General features: G+C 47.8%; 6 protein-coding genes across 6 annotated transcripts in view; 3 read left to right on the forward strand and 3 right to left on the reverse strand.

Moving 5' to 3' along the window:
- LOC9635898 (anthocyanidin 3-O-glucosyltransferase 7) overlaps positions 1-7,058 on the reverse strand; it is a 21,501-nt gene extending 14,443 nt beyond the window's left edge. Inside the window, exons 1-5 of the mRNA XM_002979764.2 lie at positions 6,980-7,058; positions 6,843-6,933; positions 6,164-6,786; positions 5,629-6,108; positions 5,040-5,575 (exon numbers count right to left, since the gene is read on the reverse strand). Of these exons, the coding sequence (XP_002979810.2) occupies positions 5,040-5,575; positions 5,629-6,108; positions 6,164-6,254 (1,107 nt within the window). The 5' untranslated portion in view covers positions 6,255-6,786; positions 6,843-6,933; positions 6,980-7,058. The remainder of the gene's footprint in view (positions 1-5,039; positions 5,576-5,628; positions 6,109-6,163; positions 6,787-6,842; positions 6,934-6,979) is intronic.
- LOC9635504 (probable glutathione S-transferase) lies at positions 3,464-4,649 on the reverse strand. The gene is made up of 2 exons (XM_002979763.2): positions 3,990-4,649; positions 3,464-3,934 (listed from the first exon to the last, which is right to left on the reverse strand). Exons 1-2 carry the CDS (start codon positions 4,311-4,313, stop codon positions 3,602-3,604), a joined length of 657 nt encoding a protein of 218 aa, XP_002979809.1. The 5' UTR covers positions 4,314-4,649; the 3' UTR covers positions 3,464-3,601.
- Positions 7,059-10,488: 3,430 nt separating the features above from the next.
- LOC112349732 (pentatricopeptide repeat-containing protein At5g16860-like) lies at positions 10,489-12,043 on the forward strand. Its single transcript, XM_024684684.1, has 2 exons — positions 10,489-10,683; positions 10,805-12,043. The coding sequence occupies exons 1-2, from the start codon at positions 10,489-10,491 to the stop codon at positions 12,041-12,043; spliced, it is 1,434 nt and encodes a 477-aa protein (XP_024540452.1).
- Positions 12,044-12,460: 417 nt separating this feature from the next.
- On the reverse strand, positions 12,461-13,334 carry LOC9635505 (tRNA 2'-phosphotransferase 1). The gene is made up of 2 exons (XM_002979765.2): positions 13,281-13,334; positions 12,461-13,090 (listed from the first exon to the last, which is right to left on the reverse strand). Exons 1-2 carry the CDS (start codon positions 13,332-13,334, stop codon positions 12,461-12,463), a joined length of 684 nt encoding a protein of 227 aa, XP_002979811.2.
- Positions 13,335-14,896: 1,562 nt separating this feature from the next.
- Positions 14,897-18,228, forward strand: LOC9635900 (tRNAse Z TRZ4, mitochondrial). Its single transcript, XM_024684861.1, has 13 exons — positions 14,897-14,990; positions 15,043-15,132; positions 15,190-15,234; positions 15,286-15,340; positions 15,417-15,454; positions 15,507-15,699; positions 15,760-15,914; positions 15,971-16,224; positions 16,275-16,404; positions 16,458-16,493; positions 16,545-16,882; positions 16,947-17,514; positions 17,562-18,228. Exons 1-13 carry the CDS (start codon positions 14,904-14,906, stop codon positions 17,826-17,828), a joined length of 2,256 nt encoding a protein of 751 aa, XP_024540629.1. The 5' UTR covers positions 14,897-14,903; the 3' UTR covers positions 17,829-18,228.
- Positions 18,229-18,304: 76 nt separating this feature from the next.
- Positions 18,305-19,679, forward strand: LOC9635506 (epoxide hydrolase A). Its single transcript, XM_002979631.2, has 5 exons — positions 18,305-18,439; positions 18,494-18,708; positions 18,827-19,009; positions 19,081-19,322; positions 19,376-19,679. Exons 1-5 carry the CDS (start codon positions 18,358-18,360, stop codon positions 19,620-19,622), a joined length of 969 nt encoding a protein of 322 aa, XP_002979677.1. The 5' UTR covers positions 18,305-18,357; the 3' UTR covers positions 19,623-19,679.
- Positions 19,680-23,692: the final 4,013 nt, after the last annotated feature.

Here is a 23,692-nt window from a genome sequence, read left to right on the forward strand (position 1 = left end):
GAAAAAGCATATGCATATAGTTATTTTTTCAATTCTTCTTTCAAAGTGGAATATAATATATGTTATTTTAACACTATTTTAATTTAATTTATAATGTAATAAAACTATGATAATCAAAATTATGTTTGCTAACTGGGTAGTATATGTTGGCCAATGACTAGTGGGAAATAATACTGTTTTTTTTCCTTTTTGGGAAACAAAATGTGGTAACATGACGTTATATTTATGAAACCACTTATGGGGTACGTGCCACAACATTTTACATTTCTGCTGGAGCATTCTTATGTCTGTGAGTTTTATCTGATAATCTGACCCAAAAGATTGATATCCCAATCAACTGTCACCCAATGTCTCGCTTCACCTGAGTGCTTTATCTCTGAAACAACAATGTTTCTACTATTGGTCTCTTTTTTTTTTGCAAACCAGAATATGTTCCACGGACCATGAACATTGCAAGTGATTGCAATACTTGTCCTATTGTTCTCATTTGTGTGTGCATTTGGAGGTCTGCCATTTTGTGCTCTTCAGAACCATAGTTGCATCTGAACATTCGAACACAACCGGATTCGAATGGGTATCGAACGTTTAATACCCGTTTAGCTCTTTTTTTGAATGGGTATAATGGTTTTCAGTTTTAATATAATTAAAAATTAATTAACTGATACTAAACAAAGTTTAACATAATATAATATAGGTTTAATCTAATCTTCATCCTCCGAATCTAGAACATCATCACCACTAGCACCGTCGTCATCAGGTTGTTGAAGAGGTTCTTCAACAACCTCCTGACGTGCAAGGATCCTTTGCCACTGAGGCTCAAGCTCAAGGTTATCAAGATCATGCTCGATAAGCCTCAAACTCCCGGACTTGATCTTCTGTGCGACATGCATATTTGTGTGCACAAAAACCAGCTTCTCCGAGTTTTTGGAGAGAAGTCGAGACCTCCTCTTTTTCTGGATCATGCTCCATGAGCTCCAGTTTTGCTCGCATGGTGAAGCACAAACTAGCTGACTCAAGATCCGTAAAGCAAGCCTTTGAAGTTCTGGTGTGCCTGCACCAAAGTTGCTCCACCAACTCACCGGGTGTTTCTGGTTCTCCATCTATACAAGAGAATCAATCTAAAAAGTTGACAAACAAACAATTTATACGCACTTGCTTTGCTGCCTCTGAAGAGAACAAACAGCCAAGTTATTGATGGAAACTCTAAAACTCATGCAGCAACTTGTGCTGAAGTCCTCGATCTCCTTTGCAATACAACTCTAGGTACTCCACAAAATCTTCCTAAGCCTCCTGGTCAAGAGGGAGATGAAGAAAAGCTGGGTTTAGAACAAAAGCAGCTCCATGCAAGATCGAATGCATCTGGAACCAACGAGCTGCTTTCCGACCTCCCTCACCATGATCCTCCATCATGAACCTGTTGATCTCCTCAACCTCTTCCTCGGTTAAAATCCCAGTCTCAACAGCCTCTGAAAGCTTCTCATTCATCCGGTCCATAGTCTCGAAAATGAGACCGGAAGTTGCCCCCTCCCGGTCCGCAAGCTTCAAGACCTTGAGGAGCGGTCCAAGCAGCACCAACAAGTGCTGGCACCTAGTCCAGAAAGAGTTCGGAGTCTCTTCTAAGATCCAAGTCCAATCGCTACCACTTAGAGCTCACAACCATCTCCTTCAATGCCTCCAAGGTCGTCAGATTCAGGAGCTGAGACATCACTAGAAACATGTAAGCGAACCTTGTGCTCACCAGCTTGATGAGATCCCGATTGCTCAGCTTCCGAAACAAAGCCAGAACACGAGGTTTTTTGGTGATAAAAGTTACCACCTTGTTGCAGCCTTTCACCAGTGGTTTTACCCACGACAAGCTCCCAATGTCTTCGAACACACATCGGCTGTGGAGAATGTGAGGATACTCAGCTGTCATGACTTCTCCCATCTGCACACAGTTTGATGCATTGTTAGTGATCACCTGAACAACGTTTTCTTCGCTAACTTCTTGAATCACTTTCTTCAGCTCGACCCAAATCCACTCTCCCATCTTTGTCCTGCCCTCGGAATCTACAGACTTCAAGAAAACCAAACCCTAGACATTGGAGGCCATGAAGTTGATCAAGGATTGGCTACAGTTGTTAGATCAGCCATCGGTGATGATGCTAACTCCATATCTTCTCCACCCCTCACGGATTGCATCAAGTCAAGCATTGACACTATCATAAAGCTTCTTCAACTTTGTACTCCACAGCTTCTCATATCCCATCATCTGTGCAAGAGCTCCAAGGCCGAAGTTGATAGCAGCTTGAAGCAACTTCCTCAGATTTGACCTCCGAATGGTGTTGAAAGGGATATTTTAAACGTAGAAGAACTCGGCCACGGCATCATCCAGACATTGAACCTTTGCAGACTTCATCATCTTTCGAATGTCACCATCCAGCACCGGTGCAGCACTTTGTTTAAGACTGCTGCTCCCGTAAAGTGGAACGTTGCTGCTGCTCGCCTTGCCAAGCCCTCCGGTAGCACCACCACTTGCCCTGCAGCTGGCACCACCGCTCACCTCACCAACCTTAGTCTCGTGAGCTAAGGCAAGTCTCTCTTGGGGACTTGCTGCAATCATGGAGCTCTTTGTGAGCTCCACACGATTAAAAGATGCCCAAGCCTTGTTCACCACCTCCAGTGGCACCTATCCTGTACAAATCTCTACATTCCTTCCTTTCACACCCCCAAGGTGAGCACGAACTCGTTCAGCCGCGCCGGTGTAAGTATTCGAGCAATACTTACACTTCCATGGATTCACGCCATGGCTTGTCTCGGATGTCGGCTTCAGTTTCAGAACATGAGCCCAGCTCCAGCATGGCTGCCTTCCTCCCCCCCATCCCGGACTTACCTCAGCGCTTCCGGATCCTGCGAACCCTGATTTTACATGAACCCTAATCCTAAGTAAAAGAAAGCATATTCTTTAGGGTTTTTTAAAAATATTTCTTGGTGTTTAAATGCTATTTTAAATGCCGTATTATACACGCATTTTAAATGGCATTTTTTATTAATCGTACCCGTTAGAATGCAAGTATGCATCAAGCAATCCAGAAGCTGTGCGATGGATGACATCAGGGATGTGTGGCTCTAGAGATGCATACCTTCTCGTTGATGAAATCCGTCCAGAAGCGATACTCTGCGCGGAGGAGAGCGTCTGGAGGCAGCAGTGGAGATTCTCTGCGCTAGACCTTGTCGATGTACTGAACAATAATGACTGATTCCACAATGGGCTTCCCATTGTGAATGAGAACCGGGACCTTCTTGTGGATTGGATTGGATTCGAGCAGGAGCTGGCCTTTGTTCTTCAGGTCCTGGGGGAGATCATCGTGCTCGATGCCTTTGAGTAGCAATGCAATCTTTACTCGCAGAGAAAAGTGGCTCACCCGGGAGCTGAGCAGCGTCACGCCTTCCATGGATCCGGAATGGATTGGAAAATGAGGTCTCGAGAGAACAGTAGAATTCTAGAATGCGATCAATCCAAACAGTAGTGACATTGTCATTATGTTATCTGATCAATGTTTTAGCTATCAATATGCTCAATCAAGATATGGCTGGAAAAGTGTTATTCATGCAAAGGTTTCTACTTATTTCGGATTAATTCCTTGAGCTTCTCGACCGGGGGCAGTGCGCCCTTGGCAGCGGGATGCTCGGACACGGCCTCGAAGAACTTGTGGAGACGCGGGCACTGCTCCTCGCTGGCATGCTTCAAGCCCATCACTCCCACAACCCCGGGGGCGTAGGGAGCGAGCATCACATCTAAGAAGGAGAAGCTCGCGCCGCCGAAGAAGGGACCCTCTTGTTCACTCCCCAGCTTCGTCAAGGCCCCCTCGAGAAGCACGCAGTTGGCGATGAATTCCTCGTTTGCGGCATCTTTGTCGTTCCCGCGCACGAAACGCATCAAGCAGTCCAGCAGCTGTACAAGCAAAGGCGTGAGATCGAGTAGATTTCTCGAGATTTATAGAACATACCTTCTTGTCGATGAAATCGGTCCAGAAGCGGTGCTCTGCGCGGAGGAATGCGTCTTTTGGCAAGAGTGGCGATGTTCCAGGCCAAACCTCGTCGATGTAGTGGACGATGATGGCCGACTCTGCGATGGGCTTGCCCTTGTGGATGAGAACCGGGACCTTCTTGTGAACTGGATTGGACTCGAGTAGGATCTTGCTCTTGTTGCCCAAATCCTGGGGGAGATCTTCGTGCTCGATGCCCTTGAGCAACAGTGCAAGCTTGGCTCGCATCGAGAAGGGGCTGGCCCAAAAGCTGAGCAGTGTTACATCTTGATCACTAGAAGCCATTGGAAATGGAAATCGAGAAGAAAGATCTGGAATGCGAGAGGCTGGAGAAAGGTTTGTTGGAGTCGCGCTTTATATGGGAGCGAGGGGAGTTCCAGAACATAATTTGTACCTTCGTTAGGCCACGATTGACTGGGAAGAGATATTCGAGAAGAAATCTTCGTGAATGTCGGTAGAACACTTAAGTTTTTAACCCGGTTATTCCACCCTGTTCACTGTTTGATTTAGAAAGATCCTTAGAATCCCGGCTTCAAGACAGCAGAAGAATTTGATTTTGTCAACTGAGATCTTGCACTGGTAGATCAAAGCGACCACAGTTTGTTAGACCGAAGCCAAAGATCACGATCGAGTGTCGCTAGAACACAAGTCTGTGAATAGCATCAGGTTATTCCGAGAGCCACCACCCGGTGCCGCTGCCTTTCTCGCCGCGTCCCTGAATTCCCTCGCTCTCGCCTTTCGAGCTTTGTCGCTGAAGATCCTCGCAATGGCCTCAGCAATCTCCTCCCGCTTCACAAACGCGTCGGAGCTCCTCCCGTCCGAAACTTCCACCCCGATGCGGCACCTCTCCGCCATGATCTTGCGGTTGAGCCCCTGCTCGTATATCCGAGGCCAGCAGATGATCGGCACGCCGCTCGAGACGTTCTCCAGGACCGAGTTCCATCCGCAGTGGCTCACGAATCCAGCCACTGCCCTGTGCGCCAGAACTTCTCTCTGCGGCGCCCATGAAACCACCAGGCCTCGTCCCTTGGTCCGCTCGACGAAGTTCTTGTAGAAGTCACTGTTCTTCACCAGGACTGTCGTGTCTGCTTCGTCCACGAACTGGGGCGGCCTGACTGTGAGCAAGAACGGCACCTTGCTCGCCTCCAAACCGAGCGCGAGCTCCTCGAATTCCTCCTGCGACAGCTTCGCTATGCTGCCGAATGCGACATAGAGGACTGAGTCTGGCTCCTGCGTGTCGAGCCAGTCGAGGCATTCCCTGTCCTCCTTGAGAAAGCTCAGCACGGACTTCAAGTCGCCGTGATCATCCAGCACCGGGAACAAGGGACCGATTGGCAGAAACTTGTCGTTGAAAAGCTTCTTCATCGCGTCCACCACCTCGGGCTCCAGCTCGTGGAATGTGTTACACAGGATCCAGGAGGACGCCTTGAGTCGCTCGGCTCCAGCACGAAAGTACTCAAGGACGGCTTCCGTGTAGTGCCATGGAAGATCAGACTGCTTGATCGAGTCTATCCCCGGAATGTAAGTGATTTCTCGGTCCTCGCCATCTGATTTTAAACAAGACAAAGATTTAGAGCTATAAGAGTTGACAAAGACAAACCTTTTATCGGAAGATCGCCTTCGGAAATAAGTAGTGGGACGTGGTACTCAACAGCAAACCAAGCCGCACTTCCAGGCCAGTAAACAGCGTATGGAATTCCAAATTCGCTGGCGACTGGAGCACACCATGATCCAGCATAGTGATCAGAGATTATGACGGTAACGCGAGGTCCACTGCCATTCAGAGCTTGGATCAAATTCTTGAACTCGCCGCCGAGATCGTAAACTGCTCTTGAAAAGCGCATTAGATCAGCTTCTGCAGCAGCGAGAACTCCTTTCGACAAATCCACCGCGGGATGAAGAGGCTCCAGCCTGATATCCAACTCCGAAGGAAAATCCCATACCTTGATCTGCTCATGAATGGAAACCACGTTGGCGATGGTAACTGCGCATCCGAGTTCTGCCAGCTTCTTGCCGAGGAACACAACTGGCGAAAAGTGCCCCTGAGCAGGATACGGGACGAGTACCACATGTGGTTTGCCTGCAAAAATCATATTGTCAATGCAGTTTCTCTAGAAGAAGAAGAAAGAACGAACCTGAAGCGCTATATTTTGGTGGAGTAGGCCAGCTGACACACCGAAGCCCGTTCCTCGCCCTTCCACGTTGGCCTTTTCCGGAAAGAATCATTCTTCCGTCTCGGGGAAAACGAGTGGACACTTGTCGCAGGTTCCTGCCTTCAGTAACTCTCTGGCAGCGTCATCCAGTAGAAAGCTGAAAATCTCCTTCGCAATTTGCACTGCTATTCTCTGTAGCTCCTCCTCTGTGCCTGCCCAGTTTGCCTCTTTACTAACATCTCCCTGGTGAAGGCCTTCGACTGACTGCTGCTGGAGGCCTGTGTTATGGCATATCTCACTCCAAACGTCTCGCAGAAGTCCCCGGCTCGAAGGCGTACAAGACTTCCGAGCCAAAATCTCGTTGACGACGTCGAAGAGAAACCGGCGATGAGATAAATTGTCAGGATTTCCTTGGTAGTCTGCTTCCAGCGTCTGAAAAACTTGAGAAATAGCCACAGACCTTCGACTGCCACACTCATAAAGGGGCGGATTCTTGGACGCCAAAAGTACCTTAGAAACGTAGACAAGATCTGCTAGACGAGTATCAGCCACAGGTTTCTCTGTGTTTACTCCCCGATTCGGTGCTTTTAAAAATCGACGAGTTTCTGCAAGACACCACGTTAATTCAGAGAAAGAAAAACTTGTTCATAGGTAGCATTACCTCCCGAGTGTCTTTTGCGAAGTTCCAAAATAGAAGACACTGGACTTGTCTGCTGTGAAGAGAGCAACGCCTCGCTCGCATTTCCAGTGGCCTGAAAAAATTCGTCATCGAGAGAAAGACAATCTTGGAAACCATACCTCTACGATTTCAACTTGAGGGGCCAGTCGTGTATCATAAACTTCAGAAAAGGTTCTCTGTTCTAGCGTGTCTCCAGGCTGGTCTTCGTCCACGAGACCCTGCTTTCTCGAAAGTTTTATTGGCGTCGTTTGGTATGCTGGCGAAGAAGTCGTAAGATTCGCACTTTCCAATCTTTGATGGCAACTGATATATCGTCTCAGTGTCGGGGTGGAAGCGTCTTGGATGTCCAGTGGCGTCCGTTCCGGCGACGGCAAATGCGAGCTGACGTCTCTGAAAGCACTCTCCCGAGCCTTCCTGGCGATCTCTTGAGCGATTTCTTTCGCATCCTTGGAGCCATCTCTGAGGCGATGTTTAACGAACTCCCTGGCAGATTGCTGCTGCGTTTTGGTTTCGGTGACAGCGTGCAGTACTTTCTCCCTGGCTGGAGAGTCGGGTTCAAACTCCCCCCTGTGAAATCGCGGTTGCGTTTCAAAGACTTTGTTGCTGGTTGTTTCCCGAAAATCTGGAGAGTGCGGCTTGTTGATCATCACCTTCTCGTGAAATTGTCTAGTTTCTCTTGTGCTAGCATGTACTGGTGGAGAACAGGACCCTGTTTCTTGTCTTCCCTTTGCCGGACCAGGCTTCAAAACTACAATCCTCGTCGAACCATTGTCAATAGAGACTTTCTTTCGACTTTCAGCACGTTGCCCTTCATGTCCGTTCAACAAGAGATGAAAAAGAGTTGGCGTCTTCAAAGGCTCCTCATTCACAGGCTCCACTGGATTTTCAAGCTGGAGAAAGCTGTCCTTACTCGGCTCGAGAGACCGCATCGCTTCGAAAAGCTGCCGGGATCGGTGTGTAACCCTCGGAGAGTAATTCGGTGTTGTTCCCTCCCGGAAAGTCTCGCCCAGCACTGACTTTGTGGCTCTTGAAAACTGGCCAGCTTCTTGCGACTGTGTCTCACCCGAGAGTTTGCGCGAGACAGCTTCTATCATCTTCGCCCTTTCCAACGAAGAGCCGTTCCTCTTAAGCATGTCACCCATTGTCTCCACCGGCATTGTCTCGAGACCCATAAGTCTTGCCACTACACCGGGTGGTTTTACTTTTGCGCACGTTGAAAGAACGCTATGCTTCGCAGCTGGAATCTCAAAGCCAAACTGGAAGATCATATGGTGAGACACACGAATAGAAAGAAAAAATAAAAACGAAGAACACTCTAAAAGACTTACGGGGATGTCTTCGTGAATCCATCGAGAACTCGAGACTGGACAATCCAGGCTATTCCTCGGAGCTTCGACTCCTGGAAGAAAAATCTGAGGGGCTCGATCGACACGCAAGAAAAATCAATGCCGGTTTCGTATACCTTCTCGATTCCTCCTGCAAGATCGATTGGTGCTCCCGGAGGAGAAGATCCCGAATATCGGAGTGCTCATGCCTTGTACCAAACGATAATCTACCTCAAGATCCATCAATCCCTGACATTCTAGCATGCGCGCTTACTTTGGAATGGAGAATCCCTCGCCCGGCGCTCGCGAAAGAGCTCCTCGATCGCGAACAAAGGAATGATATAACGAGGAAGACCTAGAAAGAAGAAAACGTACCTTTGGAAGAGCGCAAATTGAAAGCCTCTTACCCGCCGCCAAATTTTACACAACGACATTGACCGCTGGTAAATTCTGGAGACTTTTACCATGCTCAGATGTCCCCTAGTACACAATGCGTTATCTCGTGAACAGTGTGACGAATATTCTATTAGGGTAGGAAAAAAATATTTAACTTGATTGTAAAGAGTATTTGGAGGAATATTGTACAATGGTTACAAAATATTCTAACTTGGAACTTACCGCAGGTAATATGGAAACTTCGTCAAAGAAGCGTTGATTCTCTGTATTTTCTCCACAAAATACTTCTTCAGTAAACCTGTCCCGACACTTTTCTATACTCGAAAGCTTCCCTTGTGTATAAGGCCAATTGTCGACGAGCGCGCTTCCTTTATATAAATAGCTAGCTTGCTATCAGTGTCTCTTCATTTGTGTGGAGAGAGCTCAAGGTTTGTTCTTGCGATGGGATGTGGGCGTCGCACTTCAGTCTCAATCCTAGGTTTGCTGATGCCGAAATACTCCGAAGATTGTATGTGAATTTTCTTCTCATCCATGCTAAAATTCCGGGATTTTCTCTCTTCGTCCAGGAAATGGTAAATTAGGACTGACTTTTGCGGAGAGTCCCGGCGAATGTAAAGAATATCGCTGTTCCTCACGGCACTGTCAACTGGTGGTCTAACTCTGGCACTTCAAAGTTTAGTGTTTTGTGTCTCGGAGAGCCTCAAAGCTGGAGAATTCACTGTAAGTCCTTCTTGGATTTTTGTTTTTAGCGCTGAACTTCTCAAAGGTTTGATTGCTCCATAGCCAGAAGGAAGAGAGGATTGTTTTGCTCAATGCTGGAGACAACCGATTTGAGCAACTCTTCTTATGGAGAGTATGCTTACAACTGCGAGGAGGCAAAGCTCGACGTGGATATAAAAAACGGAGGCAGAGTTTCCGTTTTATCCAGCGATAGCTTGCCAATTTTCAAGCACGTCGGTCTTGGTGCTGAGCTCGTCAAGCTGGATCCGGTAAGTTTTAGCTGATCACTTGGATCTTATAGTCACATCCGTGGATTTCTTGCAGCATGCGATGTGCTGGCCAGGATTTTCCTCCGACTCTGCGTACCACGAGTCCAAGTCGTGAACCAAAATGGCAAGAGAGTGATCGATCATATGCTCGGTGTTTACCATTGTTTATTCGAAATAAATTCTAGGGTTTATCATCGCATCAGCGCGCGTTATCCGAAACTACAATAATGAGATTCTTGGCAATTAGGACAGGAGATTTGTTTCCAGATTTCTAGCATCGAGGATCCGTGCCAAACTCTAGATCAATCAATTGGAAAGAGGAAGCTGAAAGAATGGAAAGTTTGGCAAAGAAGCGTGGGCGGGAGCAAACATTCTTGTGACGATGTCTCGAATCAACGGAGGGAAATTTTCGAACGCCTGGAAGGTAGAGCCAAACTTTTTGATCCTTGGTGACAAAACTATGCTCTCCAGGACTTTGCTGGATCCTAAAGTTATCACAGCCGATACGAGAACTTATAGTACTACGGACAACGCTCATCAGGTCGAGAGAAGCGCTTGCCACGCGGCGCTAAAGTCGTGCTTCAGAGCTAGAGATGTCGAAAGAGGCCGGCAAATCCACGCGAACGCGAAAGAAAGTGGTGAGGATTCGGACTCTCACGTAGCCAGTAGCTTGGTGGCGATGTACATGAAGTGTGGCAGCGTAGTGGAAGCACAGCAGGCCTTCGACAGGATTCCTCGCCCCGACGCAGTGTGCTGGAACGCTTTGATCTCGGGCTATGCGGAGAATGGCGAGGCCAAGGTGGCCTTGCAGCTCTTTCGATCGATGCAATAGTGCTGCGGAGCAAACTCACGAACTTTGCCGCTGCACTCGCTGCGTGCTCCACTCTCGCCGAAGAAGGCCGGAAAGTTGATGGGAGGATGGTGAATGTTTTTTTGCTGCATCGAGGCATGGAAGTTCATCGTCAAGCTGAGGCTGGGATGGGAATAGATGCAATCCATCGTAACGTCTACGTGGGGAATGCTCTCATCGACATGTACGTGAAGTGCCGGAGCATGGTGCGTGCTCAAGAGGTGTTCGACAGGATGAAAACTCGGGATGTGGTCTCTTGGAACGTATTGATGCTCGGCTACGCATAGGATGGTGAGAACGAGGAGCTAGCTCTCGAGATGTTTACGAAGATGGTGTCTGTCAGCTTGGTAGCTGGAGTGTTGTCGCTGCTCTCCAGGCCTGTAGCAATCTCGCAGCCAAGGAAGAAGCTCGGAATCCACAAGAGAAGCTCAGGTTTCTAGTAACGGGTGTGGCGATCTATGGCATTTGCCTGCTGCGGGCAAATGCGTTCCAGAAGAAAACATTTCCATCTTCCATTTTGTGGAGGACACCCAAGGCATCCGCGGCGCGCCCGCACTTTCCATACATTTCCATGACGAAATTCGCGAGGAATCTGTGACGATCAGAGCAGCGTCTCCTCCTCGTCGTCAAGAACAATGCAGAGTTTTCGACCGTGTGAAGCATCGCGACGTTGTTATCTGGAACACAGTGATCTCGGGATACACACAGAACGACGAAAGTGAGGCTGCTCTAGAGCTGTTTGAGGCTCTCTTGTGCGATGGTGGTATTTCTCCAACCAGCTTGACAGTCGTCGCGGCTTTCAAGGCTTGCGGCAGTCTTGCAGTCAAGAACAAAGAAAGGGATCGAACGAGAGCATTGGAAATCACCATAGTTGTTCATCGTGAAGCTGTGACGAAGCTGGATGCCTCCGAGTGGGACGCTTACATGACGAGAAGCGTGATCGATGCGTACGCCAGGTGTGGGAGGCTGGGCAATACCGGTCAGCTTCGCAACGTGGTCTCGTGGAACGTCTTGATCCTTGGCTTCGCGGAGAACGGCGATGCTAGACGGAGATCTCAGGTTGTTCCACAGGATGAGACGCGAAGGCTGCCGACCAAACGCATCAACGTACGTCGCGGTGCTGAAAGCTTGCAGCATTCGAGTCTAGAGCTTGGGAGCAACGTCAAGGCTCTGATCTACCGTGGAGGCATTGAGGAAGATGGAGTTTTGGCTGGAACCCTGGTTGACTTTCACGGCAAAGCTGGAGACATGGTTTCCGCTCGCCAGCTATTTGACTCGCTAGCGGGAGATGGTGACGAGGCCTGGAGTGCGCTGATCGCCGGATACAGCAGGCAAGGGGACGCAAGCCAAGCGCCGACGCTGTTTTACGAGATGGTAAACTCTGGCATCAAACCGCATGGTATCACAGCTCTCGCAGTTCTAACCACGGTGGTTTCGTCGAGGCAGGGAAGAAGTTCTTCCAAGAAATGCCATCCAAATACGGCATTGTCCCCGAAGTGGAGCAGTTCCACTGCGTTGTCGATCTTCTCAGCAGAGCAAACCAGCGGGAAGAAGCGCTCGCGCTGGTTCAAGGTAATGACGAAGCGGTGGAACTTTGAACCTAAAACCGCTTGTGGTGCGTGATTAGTTATATAGAGCTCTATTTCGAGAAACTTTACTACGAGCTGAGCGAGAGCGAATGGGCAAAACTTGCTGCTCTAGCTGCTCTACTATCACTCTTCTTCTCAGGTATTTCCATCTTTTGCTCGTTATGTTTCTTTTCTATTTTCTAGCTAGCTTTTGTCCAGACATGCTGGAGTCGACCGTCTTTCACAGTAGTAAATGACTGTCTCCGCAGAGGATAAGAGGCTGTCTTCCATGTTTCAGGACAAATCGTCCAAGTAGCAAGAAGTCCCTTCATCCTGGTCCCTCAAGCTTGGCCGAGTTTACATGAACTTTGAGCTCACAAGATTGTTAATATGTTCTTGGTTTTGTGTTTGTGAGGCTGGGCTTTTCAAATTCTGCTGTATTAGACATAATTATACAATATGTCCTCGAAATCTATTCTTCCTTTGTGATGTACATGATTTTCTCAAAGTACTCGCGAGGAACTACACCGTCGAAGCCTTCAGTGAGCACAACCCCATTTTCGGACATGAAAAACTTCATGCCATCCTTCATAGCTTTGGCCAAATCCAAGTATATGAGCACCTCACATTTGCTCTTCATCCCACTTATCACACCGTCTTGAGGCAAACCAGTCGCGAAATGTACATGGTTCCTCTTCATTCGCTTGAGACCTGTTTTGCGAATCCCTCTAAAGTTGTTTCGAAAGGTGCCATGGACGCACATAGGCACTTCATCAGCGGATTTGATCTCCCTTAGCAGCTCCGCTGTTTGCACAGCATCCATGGTATGACCTTGGTTAGCCCTAATGTAAAGTTGGTCGTCCTCCTCCTCGATAGTTGAGAATCTTTGCTTTGGATCGCAGGCTACCATGCTCATGACGTCGGCTACTGTGAATGAAGATAGGGGGATTCCACCGCCAATTTTCACGTCCATCTCTAGCAAATCTTTGATACTGCAATATCCGTTGCTCCGAATCTTCAAATCCATTTTGACAGCACCGTGCCTCAAAACCCATGCTATTGTCTTACTCAAACTAGGAACCTCCATGCACAAGTGTTTAACCTAACATATGACGCTTATAACTTTTCAATCAGGAATATACTTAAAAAGGTTGGTTACCTTTTTAGTCTTGGTCGAGGAATAAACCAGAGTTACATGAACTTTGAGCTCGTCAGCAACAAGATAGATGGCAGTTTGAATCGGAAAAGCCAAGCTGAGAGATCTTTCACAGGATCATCAGCAGCTTACTGACGAGATAAAGATACGAGCGATTGCCATCCACAAGCGTCCCAAGCCCGAGGCTCATAGCCAGCCTCCCACACCGTCTCCAAGTCGATCAAACGCAGCCTCCACTGCTACTGGCTCTTCTTGCGACGTTCTGCAGCAGAAGCTGGCCGCTGATACTGCAAGGCCTCCATGGTGATCCTGTACGTGTCCCTCTCGAGCATCACCTTGCCGCCGATTACACCTTCGGCCTGGTGACACCAGGCCAGAAGCTCGAGGGAAATTGATGCGTTTGGTCGACAGCCTTCGCGTCTCATCCTGTGGAACAGCCTCAGAGCTTGTCTAGCACCACCGTTCTCAGACGTTCCACGAGACCACGTTGAGAAGTTGGTCAATATCGCTCGAGAGAACTTTGCTGGAATCCGCCAGACTGGAATGGCGTGAATAGATATTGAACTTGCAATTCTACGTTTCACATAGCCTGGCTGCCACTACTACTGCTCCCGTTCTCTGTGTACATCAAGCAACGATTTAGTTAATACTCATGAATAAGAAACCATAGCTTACTCTAGTGGCTCTGATTGCTTGGATTTTTTACTTATCATTTCCTTTTCTGTATTGGATTCAGGTAGCGTTGAGAAGAGGCAGACCTCAGAGAGGTCTGCCTCTTCTTCTTCTTTCACACATGAAGAAGAATTCTCACCACCATAAGACGTGCTCCGGCTCCTCTTGTTTTCGTCTTTCCTGGACTCTGTCTTGGCTGTTTTCGGAAGTTACTCTCTCCTGAAATTCCGTCCCTGCACTACTGATGACAGTGTCGATATCAGCGCCAACTATTGTTGAAAAGATCACTTCCGTGCTGTCTTCTCAAAGACCAGCTCCAGAAAAGCCCTGTAGCAGATCTGCTTCCCACGAGGCTCAAATGCAGGAGCATTCTCATCGATGGCGATGAGAATGTCCTCCTCCTGAGAACCGGGAGGCGTCTGAGACGAAAGATCCTCAATGCATACCTTCCTGGCCCTGAAAAGCTCCAATCCCGACTCCAAACATTTCCTTTTCAGCTCCTTGCGAGAAGATTCGCCTGTGTAGCTCTTCACGATGATCCGATCTTTGCCCATCCGCACATAACACGATTTTACTTTTTTTAATAAATCGGTGGTTAAATATTTTGCTCAAGACAGAATGGAAATGCTCTATAAAGACAAGGAATTCATGGACATACTCGAGCTGCCTCCATGGATTAGCGAGGAAGTGCTTGACTATTATGCCCAGGAGTTTTCTCGCATGGGATTTACCACTGCCCTCAGTAGACTTGTAAGTTGTGGATCGATTTGTATCCTCTCCATCTGTTCTCCATTTTCTCCTAGATAATGAGAACTCAAAGCTTCAGTGGTGAAGATCAGCGCGCCAGCCTTGGTCGTGACCGGGGACCGTGACTTCATCCGCGATTACGTCGGCAAAGGTGGATTGAACGCCGACATTCCCAATCTCAAGGAGACGATTGTGTTGTCTGGCCACTTCCAGCAAGAGAGCGCTGGAACAGGTGAACAGCATTCTCGTCAGCTTCTTTGGAGAAATCACGATGATAACGTAACCGCGCCACAGTGCGAGAATATTCCACTTTCAAAACTAGGGTTTATTTAGGTTGGCTATGGCGGTGGAGGCGATGCGCTTGCCCAGGGCGGTGTCGCTGCGGCCTCCGCAGAGATCTTCCAAGCTCGGCACCAGCTACATTCAGGTATTTCTGTTTCTCTTATCGATCGATCGGTGATTCCTGTTTGTTTTGGCAGATTTTAGGGACTGGAATGGATTCGGAGGACACAATGCCCAGTGTTTTGCTCTTTTTTGATAACAAGCGCTTCATCTTCAATGCTGGAGAGGTACTTACGTGCCGGTTTTGTGACATAGAAAGGATTTGAAAGGTTTTTTCATTGCAGGGAATGCAACGTTTTTGTGTGGAGCACAAGATTAAACTTTCAAAGGCAAACTTATAGAAATTCTAAAGGGACTGGCTTTTCATTCTTGTTGTTTAGATTGACCATATTCTTTTCACTCGGGTTTGCTCCGAGACTTGCGGTGGTCTTCCTGGTAATCGTTTTTCTTTCTTTCTTTCCTTTCTTTGGGTCTAGATTCGATTGATTTTCTTAGCAGTATGCTGCTGCAGGGGCCTTACTGACGCTCGCTAGAGATCTCGAGGCGACGGTAACGATTTTCAGTCCTTGGAGACTGAAGTAAAAGCACCGGTTTTTTTCAGGTAAATATATGGGGTCCCTCTAAGCTTCAGTTCTTACTGAATGCCATGTCTACGTTTATCCCGAACTCTTCAATTCTACATGCGCACATCTTTGGGTCTGATACGATGCCTCAAGGAGGAACGATTATCGATGACGATGTTGTTAAAATATCTGGCACTCTTCTTCAACCTTGCAATGGCAAGAACTGCGAAGGTACTATTCTCCTAGTGGTTTGCATTTTAGTTCGTAACAGCTCTATATAATCCTGTGTAGAAAAAGAGCCTTCCGTAGTCTACGTTTGTGAGCTCCCTGAAGTGAAAGGTAGATTTGATCCAGCAAAAGCAGTGAGTTTGGGATTGCAGCCAGGGCAAAAATATGGACAGCTTCAAAGGGGTATGACTGTGGAAACAGATGATGGTGCACGGACTGTAAGCTAGCTTTGTTCATTCCTTTCGCTGGCTTATCAGATTTTGTTTTGTCTCAGATTCATCCAGACGACGTGATGGAACCGTCTACTTCTGGACCAGTCTTCATCGTTGTAGACTGTCCAACAGTCTCTCATATACCGGCTTTAACTTCTGCAGCATCATTGGAAGCATTGTATTCTTCTCCAAGAACCAAAGCAGAAGTGGTATGTGTCGTGCATCTTAGTCCTTCACCTGTGGTCGAAGATGCTGGATACAGCTGCTGGATGACAAGGTTTGCAGCTGCGCAGCATGTACTTGCAGGTCCTGGCTGGTAAGCGATCTTTCATGTCAGTGCTCCTCTTTTAATCTTCATATGCATAGTTGCAGGAGCAAAACGAGATGCCCGATTTTCAAGTCAAGTGCTTTGCTGTTGGCAAAACTGAATATGGTTTGTCCGCGGGTTTTTCCGTTCAATCTTGGAGTGGATAAAAGCGACACAAAGTTTTCAGAGGTAAAACATTCCCCTGTTTCTATCAGCACTGAACTCACGTGTTATTATTGTAGAATTCACGCGTTGTGGCTGCTCACAACCTTCTCAAGGCAAGTAAAAATTGCCAACGTTTTTTTTTATGATGGTTGTGTGCTCATCAGTTCCAGCTTCTACCTTTGCCTCTTCTGGGCTTGGAGAAATCCCCTGCCGTAGAAGATTTCAATCTCGAAGTCATCCAAACAGAGTTTCTCAATGAAATTCCAGAGCTGCTATCTATCAAACAGGACGTGAAGCTATTATACGATGAGAACGCTTTGACGACGACGGCTCCAGCATGTATAAGCTCCAAGGCAGATGACTTGGAGATAGTTTTCTTGGGGACAGGATCTATGCACCCGTCCAAGCATCGAAACGTCAGTGCCATATACCTTCATCTTTTTGAGCGTGGAGGAATGCTCTTGGATTGTGGAGAAGGCACGTATGGACAGCTGAAGAGAAGGTACTTTTCTATAGTTTTATTGTTCTACTACGAACTTTTTTTTCCTAAAACTTAATCTTCATAGATATGGGATCCAAGGCGCCGATTCGGTCCTAGCCAATCTGAAGTGCATTTGGATTTCTCACATCCATGCTGATCATCAGAGCGGACTTACACGCATACTCACGGCTCGCAAGGCCCTTTTACAAGCTCAGGGAAGAGTTCAGCCAATCCTGGTGATAGGACCAATGTTCCTCAGGCGCTACTTGACGGCTTACGAGAGACTAGAAACTCTGGCAATGGATTTTCTAGATTGCAGTCAAACAACCATCGCCGCCGGCTCATACAACTCAAAGTTCCGCGACACCTTAAGTCTGCTATGCGGAGGGAAGAGAAAGCACATTGACACTGGCGAGACGGGGTATGATTTAGCAACAGGACTTGACGCAACTGGTCGGAAGAAACTGGATCAAGTGCTGCAGGAGCTCGGCTTAAAGTCACTGCTAAGCATTCCCGTGATACACTGCGCTCACTCCTTTGGAATCGTTCTAGAGTCGGCTCAAAGTGGCTGGAAGTTCGCTTTCTCGGGTGATACAAGGCCCTGTGACGCATTTGTGGAAGCTGCAAAGGGCGCTACGATCTTTGTCCATGAGGTAAGCTCGTTACCAAAGCTATTTCTTCTCTCAAGATTTTGTTCCAGGCTACGTTCGATGACGGCTTGCTCGCGGAAGCTCTCGAGAAAAACCACAGCCTGACTTGTGAAGCGGTCCAGGCCGGGGCAGCTGCTGGAGCTTACAGGACGATTCTCACGCACTTCAGCCAGCGCTATCCTCAGATTCCAGTTTTCGACGCGAGCTACAACGAGAGAACTTGCATTGCGTTCGACATGATGAGCGTCAACTTGGTGGATTTGCCGCTGCTCCCAAAGTTGGTCCCGGTGATGAAGCTCATGTTTAAGGAAGAATGAATATACTATACGTGAATCCATCCTCCAGGGAGGAGCGAGAAGGGAAGATGGAAGCCACCGCCACAAACGTTACTAGCACAAGCGGGGGACCCAAGACTTTCAAGGCTGATTTCTCCAGGTTTGTCAGGTTTTAAGGAGCTGTATGGATCTACTCGACGTTGAAGGCAACTTGGTTTTCAAGGATAAGTTGGTACCCAAGCTATCTCTATGTCGTTCAAGGTATTGTTTCATTCCTTGATTCACACGAACAGGCTGAGCAGCAGAGACGAGTAACACATTCTCATCTCTCTCCAGTGAATAGAATGAACAAGAGCTCGGACCATGCTTTTGTTGGTGTATGTTTCTCATTCTATTTTATTCTGGATTGAAATAATCAATGGATTTCTCTTTTGGACGCGATCAATTTATCTTCTCTCTTTGGTTTGGCGGTTGTGTCAAAGTTTTAGCAAAACAGCAGTATAGATTCTGTTCAAAAAATATCTTCATACTTTTTTTGTGCACTGTCATCTTCATTGAGGAAGGCCCAGCCATGGCTACTGATGGTGAGATCTCCCACCGCTTCGTGGAGACGAATGGAATCAAGATGCACATCGCCGAGGCGGGATCGCCAGGTTCTTCGTTGGTTTTTGCCTTTGGTTTGGCACTGATTTGAGGAAAACTCGTAGGAAATCCTGTTGTGCTGCTGCTGCACGGCTTCCCGGAGCTGTGGTATTCGTGGCGGCACCAAATGCCGGCTCTGGCCGCTGCTGGTTACCGTGTTGTGGCTTCCGACCTTCGAGGCTTTGGCCAGACTGACGCACCCCTCGGCATGGAGAAGTATACGAGCCTCCATATTGTGGGTGATCTTGTGGGACTGCTCGACGCCTTGGGCGAGGAAAAGGTCGGCCATTTTCCTCATTCTTTCATTCCTCGACCTTGGATGTTTGCTTGTTCTTTTCCAAAGATGCTTGATTTGATTTGGGTGTGTGATCTAAGGCTTGATTTCATGTGTTGTGAAGGTCTTTGTCGCTGGACATGACTGGGGGGCGATCATAGCCTGGGACTTGTGCCTGTTTCGACCAGATCGAGTCAAGGCACTGGTTGCTCTGAGCATTCCATACTCACCCAGGAATCCCAAGCACAGTTTCAGCCAATCTCTCAAGCGCGTACTGGGAGAAGGATACTATTTTTCACGCTTCCAGGTAGAGCAAAACCACCTTTTTATCAGTCAAGTGTGTTGTGTGATACATTGTTTATGAGATTGTATTCTCAGGAACCAGGAAGGCCAGAGGCTGATTTTGCTCGCTTTGACACCAAGACATTGGTGAAGAAAATGCTCTTGAATAGCAAAGGGGAGGTCTTGGTTGCTCCTAAAGACAAGGAAGTCATGGACATATTCGAGGAACCCACTGAGCTGCCTCCATGGATTAGCGAGGAAGAACTTGACTATTATGCCCAAGAGCTTTCTCGCACGGGATTTACCGCTGGCCTCAATTACTATCGAGCAGCAAACTTGTAAGTTGTGGATCGATTTGTATCCTCTCCATCTTGTGACATTGTTCTCCTAGATCATGGGAACTCAAAGCTCCTTGGACAATGGTGAAGATCAGCGTGCCAGCCTTGTTCGTGACCGGAGACCGTGACCTGGTTTACTTCACGCCTGGGATCCGCGATTACATCCACAAAGGTGGATTGAAGGCCGACGTTCCCAATCTCAAGGAGACGATTGTGTTGTCGTCTGGCCACTTCATGCAGCAAGAGAGCGCTGGAGAGGTGAATAGCATTCTCGTCAGCTTCTTTGGAGAAATCATATAACCGAAGCTATTTTGTGCAATAAGTTTCTATGAATATATGTTATTTTAGAACGCCAAACTCTCATCGAGGAACAAACTAAATGGCAAAATACCGCATGGACAAGCTCAAAATCTTGGCCATCCCATGCTTCTATCCACGTAACCACATCGGCTCTCCTGAAGGTGGACACCTTGAGCATAGGTCCTGCTGAGATGCGATTGAGAAAAACCATTTCTTAGCTCAAAATTAAGCTCAATTTCAGCTCAAAGTCAACAGTAGTCAAACACAATCTAGACTTTCATGAAATTCTTATTAACTATGTTGACTTCTGTGGACTTCTTATTACCTGCGCTAAGTGGTGCAAGTCACACAAGCTTTGAGAGTAATAAACAAATGTGACTCTATTTAGAGAAGGTCCACTGTTTGCATCTCTAAAGCAGCGCCAAGCTTGCATACCCCTAGATTTTGTCGTTCATGAAACAAATTACTTTCACCACCACTTTTCTTTGTCCACAAATCAATTGTAAAAGTGTTTCTTTAATCTTCTCAGCTTATCGGTTCAAAATTTGCGTTTTATTAGTTTTTCAGAACATGGTGCTCAAAGTGGTCTTTGTTGTATCTCAAAAAAGAGGAGCGAAAGCCTCGTCATGAGATTGTAACATATTTCGTTCCTTAAAATTATTCGATAGGTTGCTTCGACAGCTCTTGGCATCACCATTTGATGCAAGTTTAAAGATGTTTCGAAGAACACACTAAATCGAGGAGTTCAAAATCTCGGCCATCAGCCACACCAGGTATACCATGGGACATGCTTATCAAAGTGTATCCACTCTCGCTGGGTATCCACCTCGGCTCCCCCCCAAAGTGGACACCTTGAGCATGGATCCTGCGGAGATGCGACTGGATCACGTCGCGCTTCATGTCCATACGCCGCGAGCTTAAATCCCCACTCGTCGACACGTCCGTGAAAGCCACGAAGCAAAGGGTGGCGCCCCGGACGAAGCCATAGCCGAGCATGGCGGGGATCGCGTCTCCCTGCAAGTCGCGCAGCCGCATGTATACGTCCACCTCCCGGACAAACTTTCTCAGATAAGAATCGGTGTCCATGCGAAGGCTGCTCGTCAAGTCCCTCAGCCGGACAAGCACGGGCTTGCCACGGAACTCTGCCTTAAGTAAGATCCGGCCCCTGTCCCTGTTGTGCGAGAAGAGGCTGGCCTGGCCTAGCTCCGCCAGATCGTCCCACCATGCAAGCTTGGCGACGAGCTCATCCACGTTTGCCACCTTTCGCTCCTTGGACAGCTTCCGGAGCCTCGCAAGGATTGGCAGGCGATCAAACGGCCGAGGGCCGATGCTTACAAACGGTGGAGCTCCGAGATCTCTAGCATCAGCAGCGATCTCACCGTCGAAGCTCTGTCCCAGCCATGCAGCGAAAGCGCAGGCCTTGAGAGCGTTGCCACTGTTGTAGAGAACCGGGGGCGAGATCCACACGCGTCCTTTCACGCCAGGCAGCCTCTTACACACGAACGTCTTGGCGTAAGACGAGACGATCCCAAAGTAACAGCCCGTGAGCAGCATATAAGAGTAGAGCCTCGCAACTTGGATCTCCAGGCTGCTGTTGTTCTCGTCAAGATCCATAGCCATCACGCCGACGAGCGAAACCTCGCGTTGTTCTGGACAAGTCGCCGACTTCACCGTGTCGGTAGCATCCGGGTAGCAGCAGAACGCGACGCAGCAAGTCCCCCGGATCTGGCCCGACATAAGGAGCAGTCCCAGCAGCACGGTGCGGAAGTTCCCGGCAGGCGATGGATCCGGAGCGACGCGATCATCCGGCTGCCGCCGGGTCCATTCTTCCATCTCTCCGTGAAACGACCACCAGCAGTGCATCTGAAAGTCGAGCGGGCAGAGCTCGGCGAGCGGTGGCGGAGAAACGTTGGCGTAGGTGCGGATCACTTGCTCGGGGAGCTCGGGCAGCGGGGCCTGGACATACTCCTTCCACGCCAGCGGGAGGTTGTCCGACCACTCCACGAAGACGTCCATGGAAACACTCCATGATTCTTCCAAGTCGGCCTGGACGGGATTGATCGCTGTGGGCTGCACAAAGACCATGTCTTGCCAGTGCTGGGGAAGAAAAGCGAGGTCCCAGCTTTAGGGGCTCCGCGCTTAGAGATGGGTAGCTTAGAAAGCTTCCTCTTACCTTTGGCGATGGGAGTTCCAGCATGGTAGGCAGCGCGTCTACCCTGGTGGAGGCGGCAACGTCTTCCATGGCGCTCAATTTTCTTAGGGCAGAGAGAATATACTAAACATGAGCTTTGGTGAAACATCAATAAAACCAATATATGAATGAATATTCGAAAAGATAAATATTATTTAGACCAGCTCAAACATTGTTTAGCGGCTCAATACAACGTACAAATATTCTCGTTTATTCACACGCTTCTGACCGTAGTATCTTGTGAGTATCTTTTATAATGACGGGCCATAGAAAGGATCACACAGGCACTTTCTACCGCACCCTGAAACACGCATTTCTGCTCGTATAGTATGGATATTCTTAAATAAAATATTTGTCCCCAAATGACAACATGACACGTAGAAAAGCTTGCCTTTTATTCTAATCAAACCCTTTTAAGGTGTAACAGGGGGGTTTTTTGGACAACGGTCACCTCACTCGGTCACTCTCTCCACCAAGTACTCCCTAGCATAGTACTACCTTAGGTCCAGCAAGGTAGAAAGATTGCCAGCTAGAAAAATGACATTACATGGTCAAAAAATGTTAACAGGAATTTATAGTGACGTTTTGGGCAATGGTCACCTCACTTAGTCACTCTCTCCACCAAGTAATCCCTAGCTTAGTACTACCTTAGGTCCAGCAAGGTAGAAAGATTCCCAGCTAGAAAGACGACATTAAACAGGGTAGATGTAATGGGAATTTATAACGGAGTTTGTCACCTCACTCAGTCACTCTCTTCACCAAGTACTCCCTAGCTTAGTACCACCTTAGGGTAGAAAGATTCCCTTTCAGAAAAATGATATTAAGAATGGTCAAAAACTTTTTTGACCGGCTAGTATATAAGTCCATGTGGTCACCAGCACAGTAGACGAGCGTTGAGCGTGTGCTTGCCATCTACATACTTTCCTGCTTAGCAGCTTGCTTTATGCGTTTGTGACTTTCCAGCTTCTCTTTGTTTTCTAGTCATAGCACCGTCGTGGAGGGCAGAGTCTTCTTGTTAGACGAGCTTAGTAGCACACACCAATCGTCACCTTAGATCAGCGCTCTGTTTTGAGCAAGCTTCTGGTCTGAGCGTCTCTCGCATCCTCTTTCTTCCGACTGCCAGTCGCTTCTGGGCGCTCGCTCAGCAGGTAGTTTGCCAATGTCGAAGACATTGTGTAACTTTACTTTGTTCTGGATTTATAGGTTCACGGGACAGCTGGAAATCGGTTTCCCACTTTTATTTGTGATCAAGCAGGCTGCCTGGATCTTTTGCTTTATCACAGCGGGCGGCAGGCGAGAGCAACATACAGTATTGATCAACAATACCAGGTACTTTGAATATGGCGAAGACATTTGGTGTTTTTTCAAACGCATTGACTTTCTTCTTTTCTTTTCTAGATTAAACAGGCCGTAGGCTTGGTTATAGTCTGCTGGAAATTGGCGCTAAGCACTGCTCTCTCTTGCGCGCGCTCGCGGTGTGTGAAAACTCTCTCTCTCTCTCTCTCTCTCTCTCTCTCTCTCGCGGTGTGTGATTGGTTGGTCGATTTCAACCTTTCTAGCATCATGCTCTGTATCTTCCTTGCGTGTTTGGTTATTTTGTTCCTGCTTAAATCGCTTTGTGCCTAAAATCCTGAGAGGTTTCTCCCATACTTATTTTCTTGCTAGAAGCTGACTGAATATTTGTGCAGTTGAGATCTCTCATTGCATCATGGAAACAAAGAGCAGGAAAAGGCAGAGTTTAAGCATTGGATCCACCAGTGATAATACTCAAGTGACCCAACAAGCATTAACTCCATTTCACGAGGCATTAATTAATATTTCTATTCCTAAGCAATGCTTCAAAACCCCAAACAGCTCCACAAGGTAAGTATTTTTTTCT

Source organism: Selaginella moellendorffii, unplaced genomic scaffold (assembly GCF_000143415.4).
Source record: "Selaginella moellendorffii unplaced genomic scaffold, v1.0 SELMOscaffold_42, whole genome shotgun sequence".
In the NCBI taxonomy this organism is placed as follows: domain Eukaryota; kingdom Viridiplantae; phylum Streptophyta; class Lycopodiopsida; order Selaginellales; family Selaginellaceae; genus Selaginella; species Selaginella moellendorffii.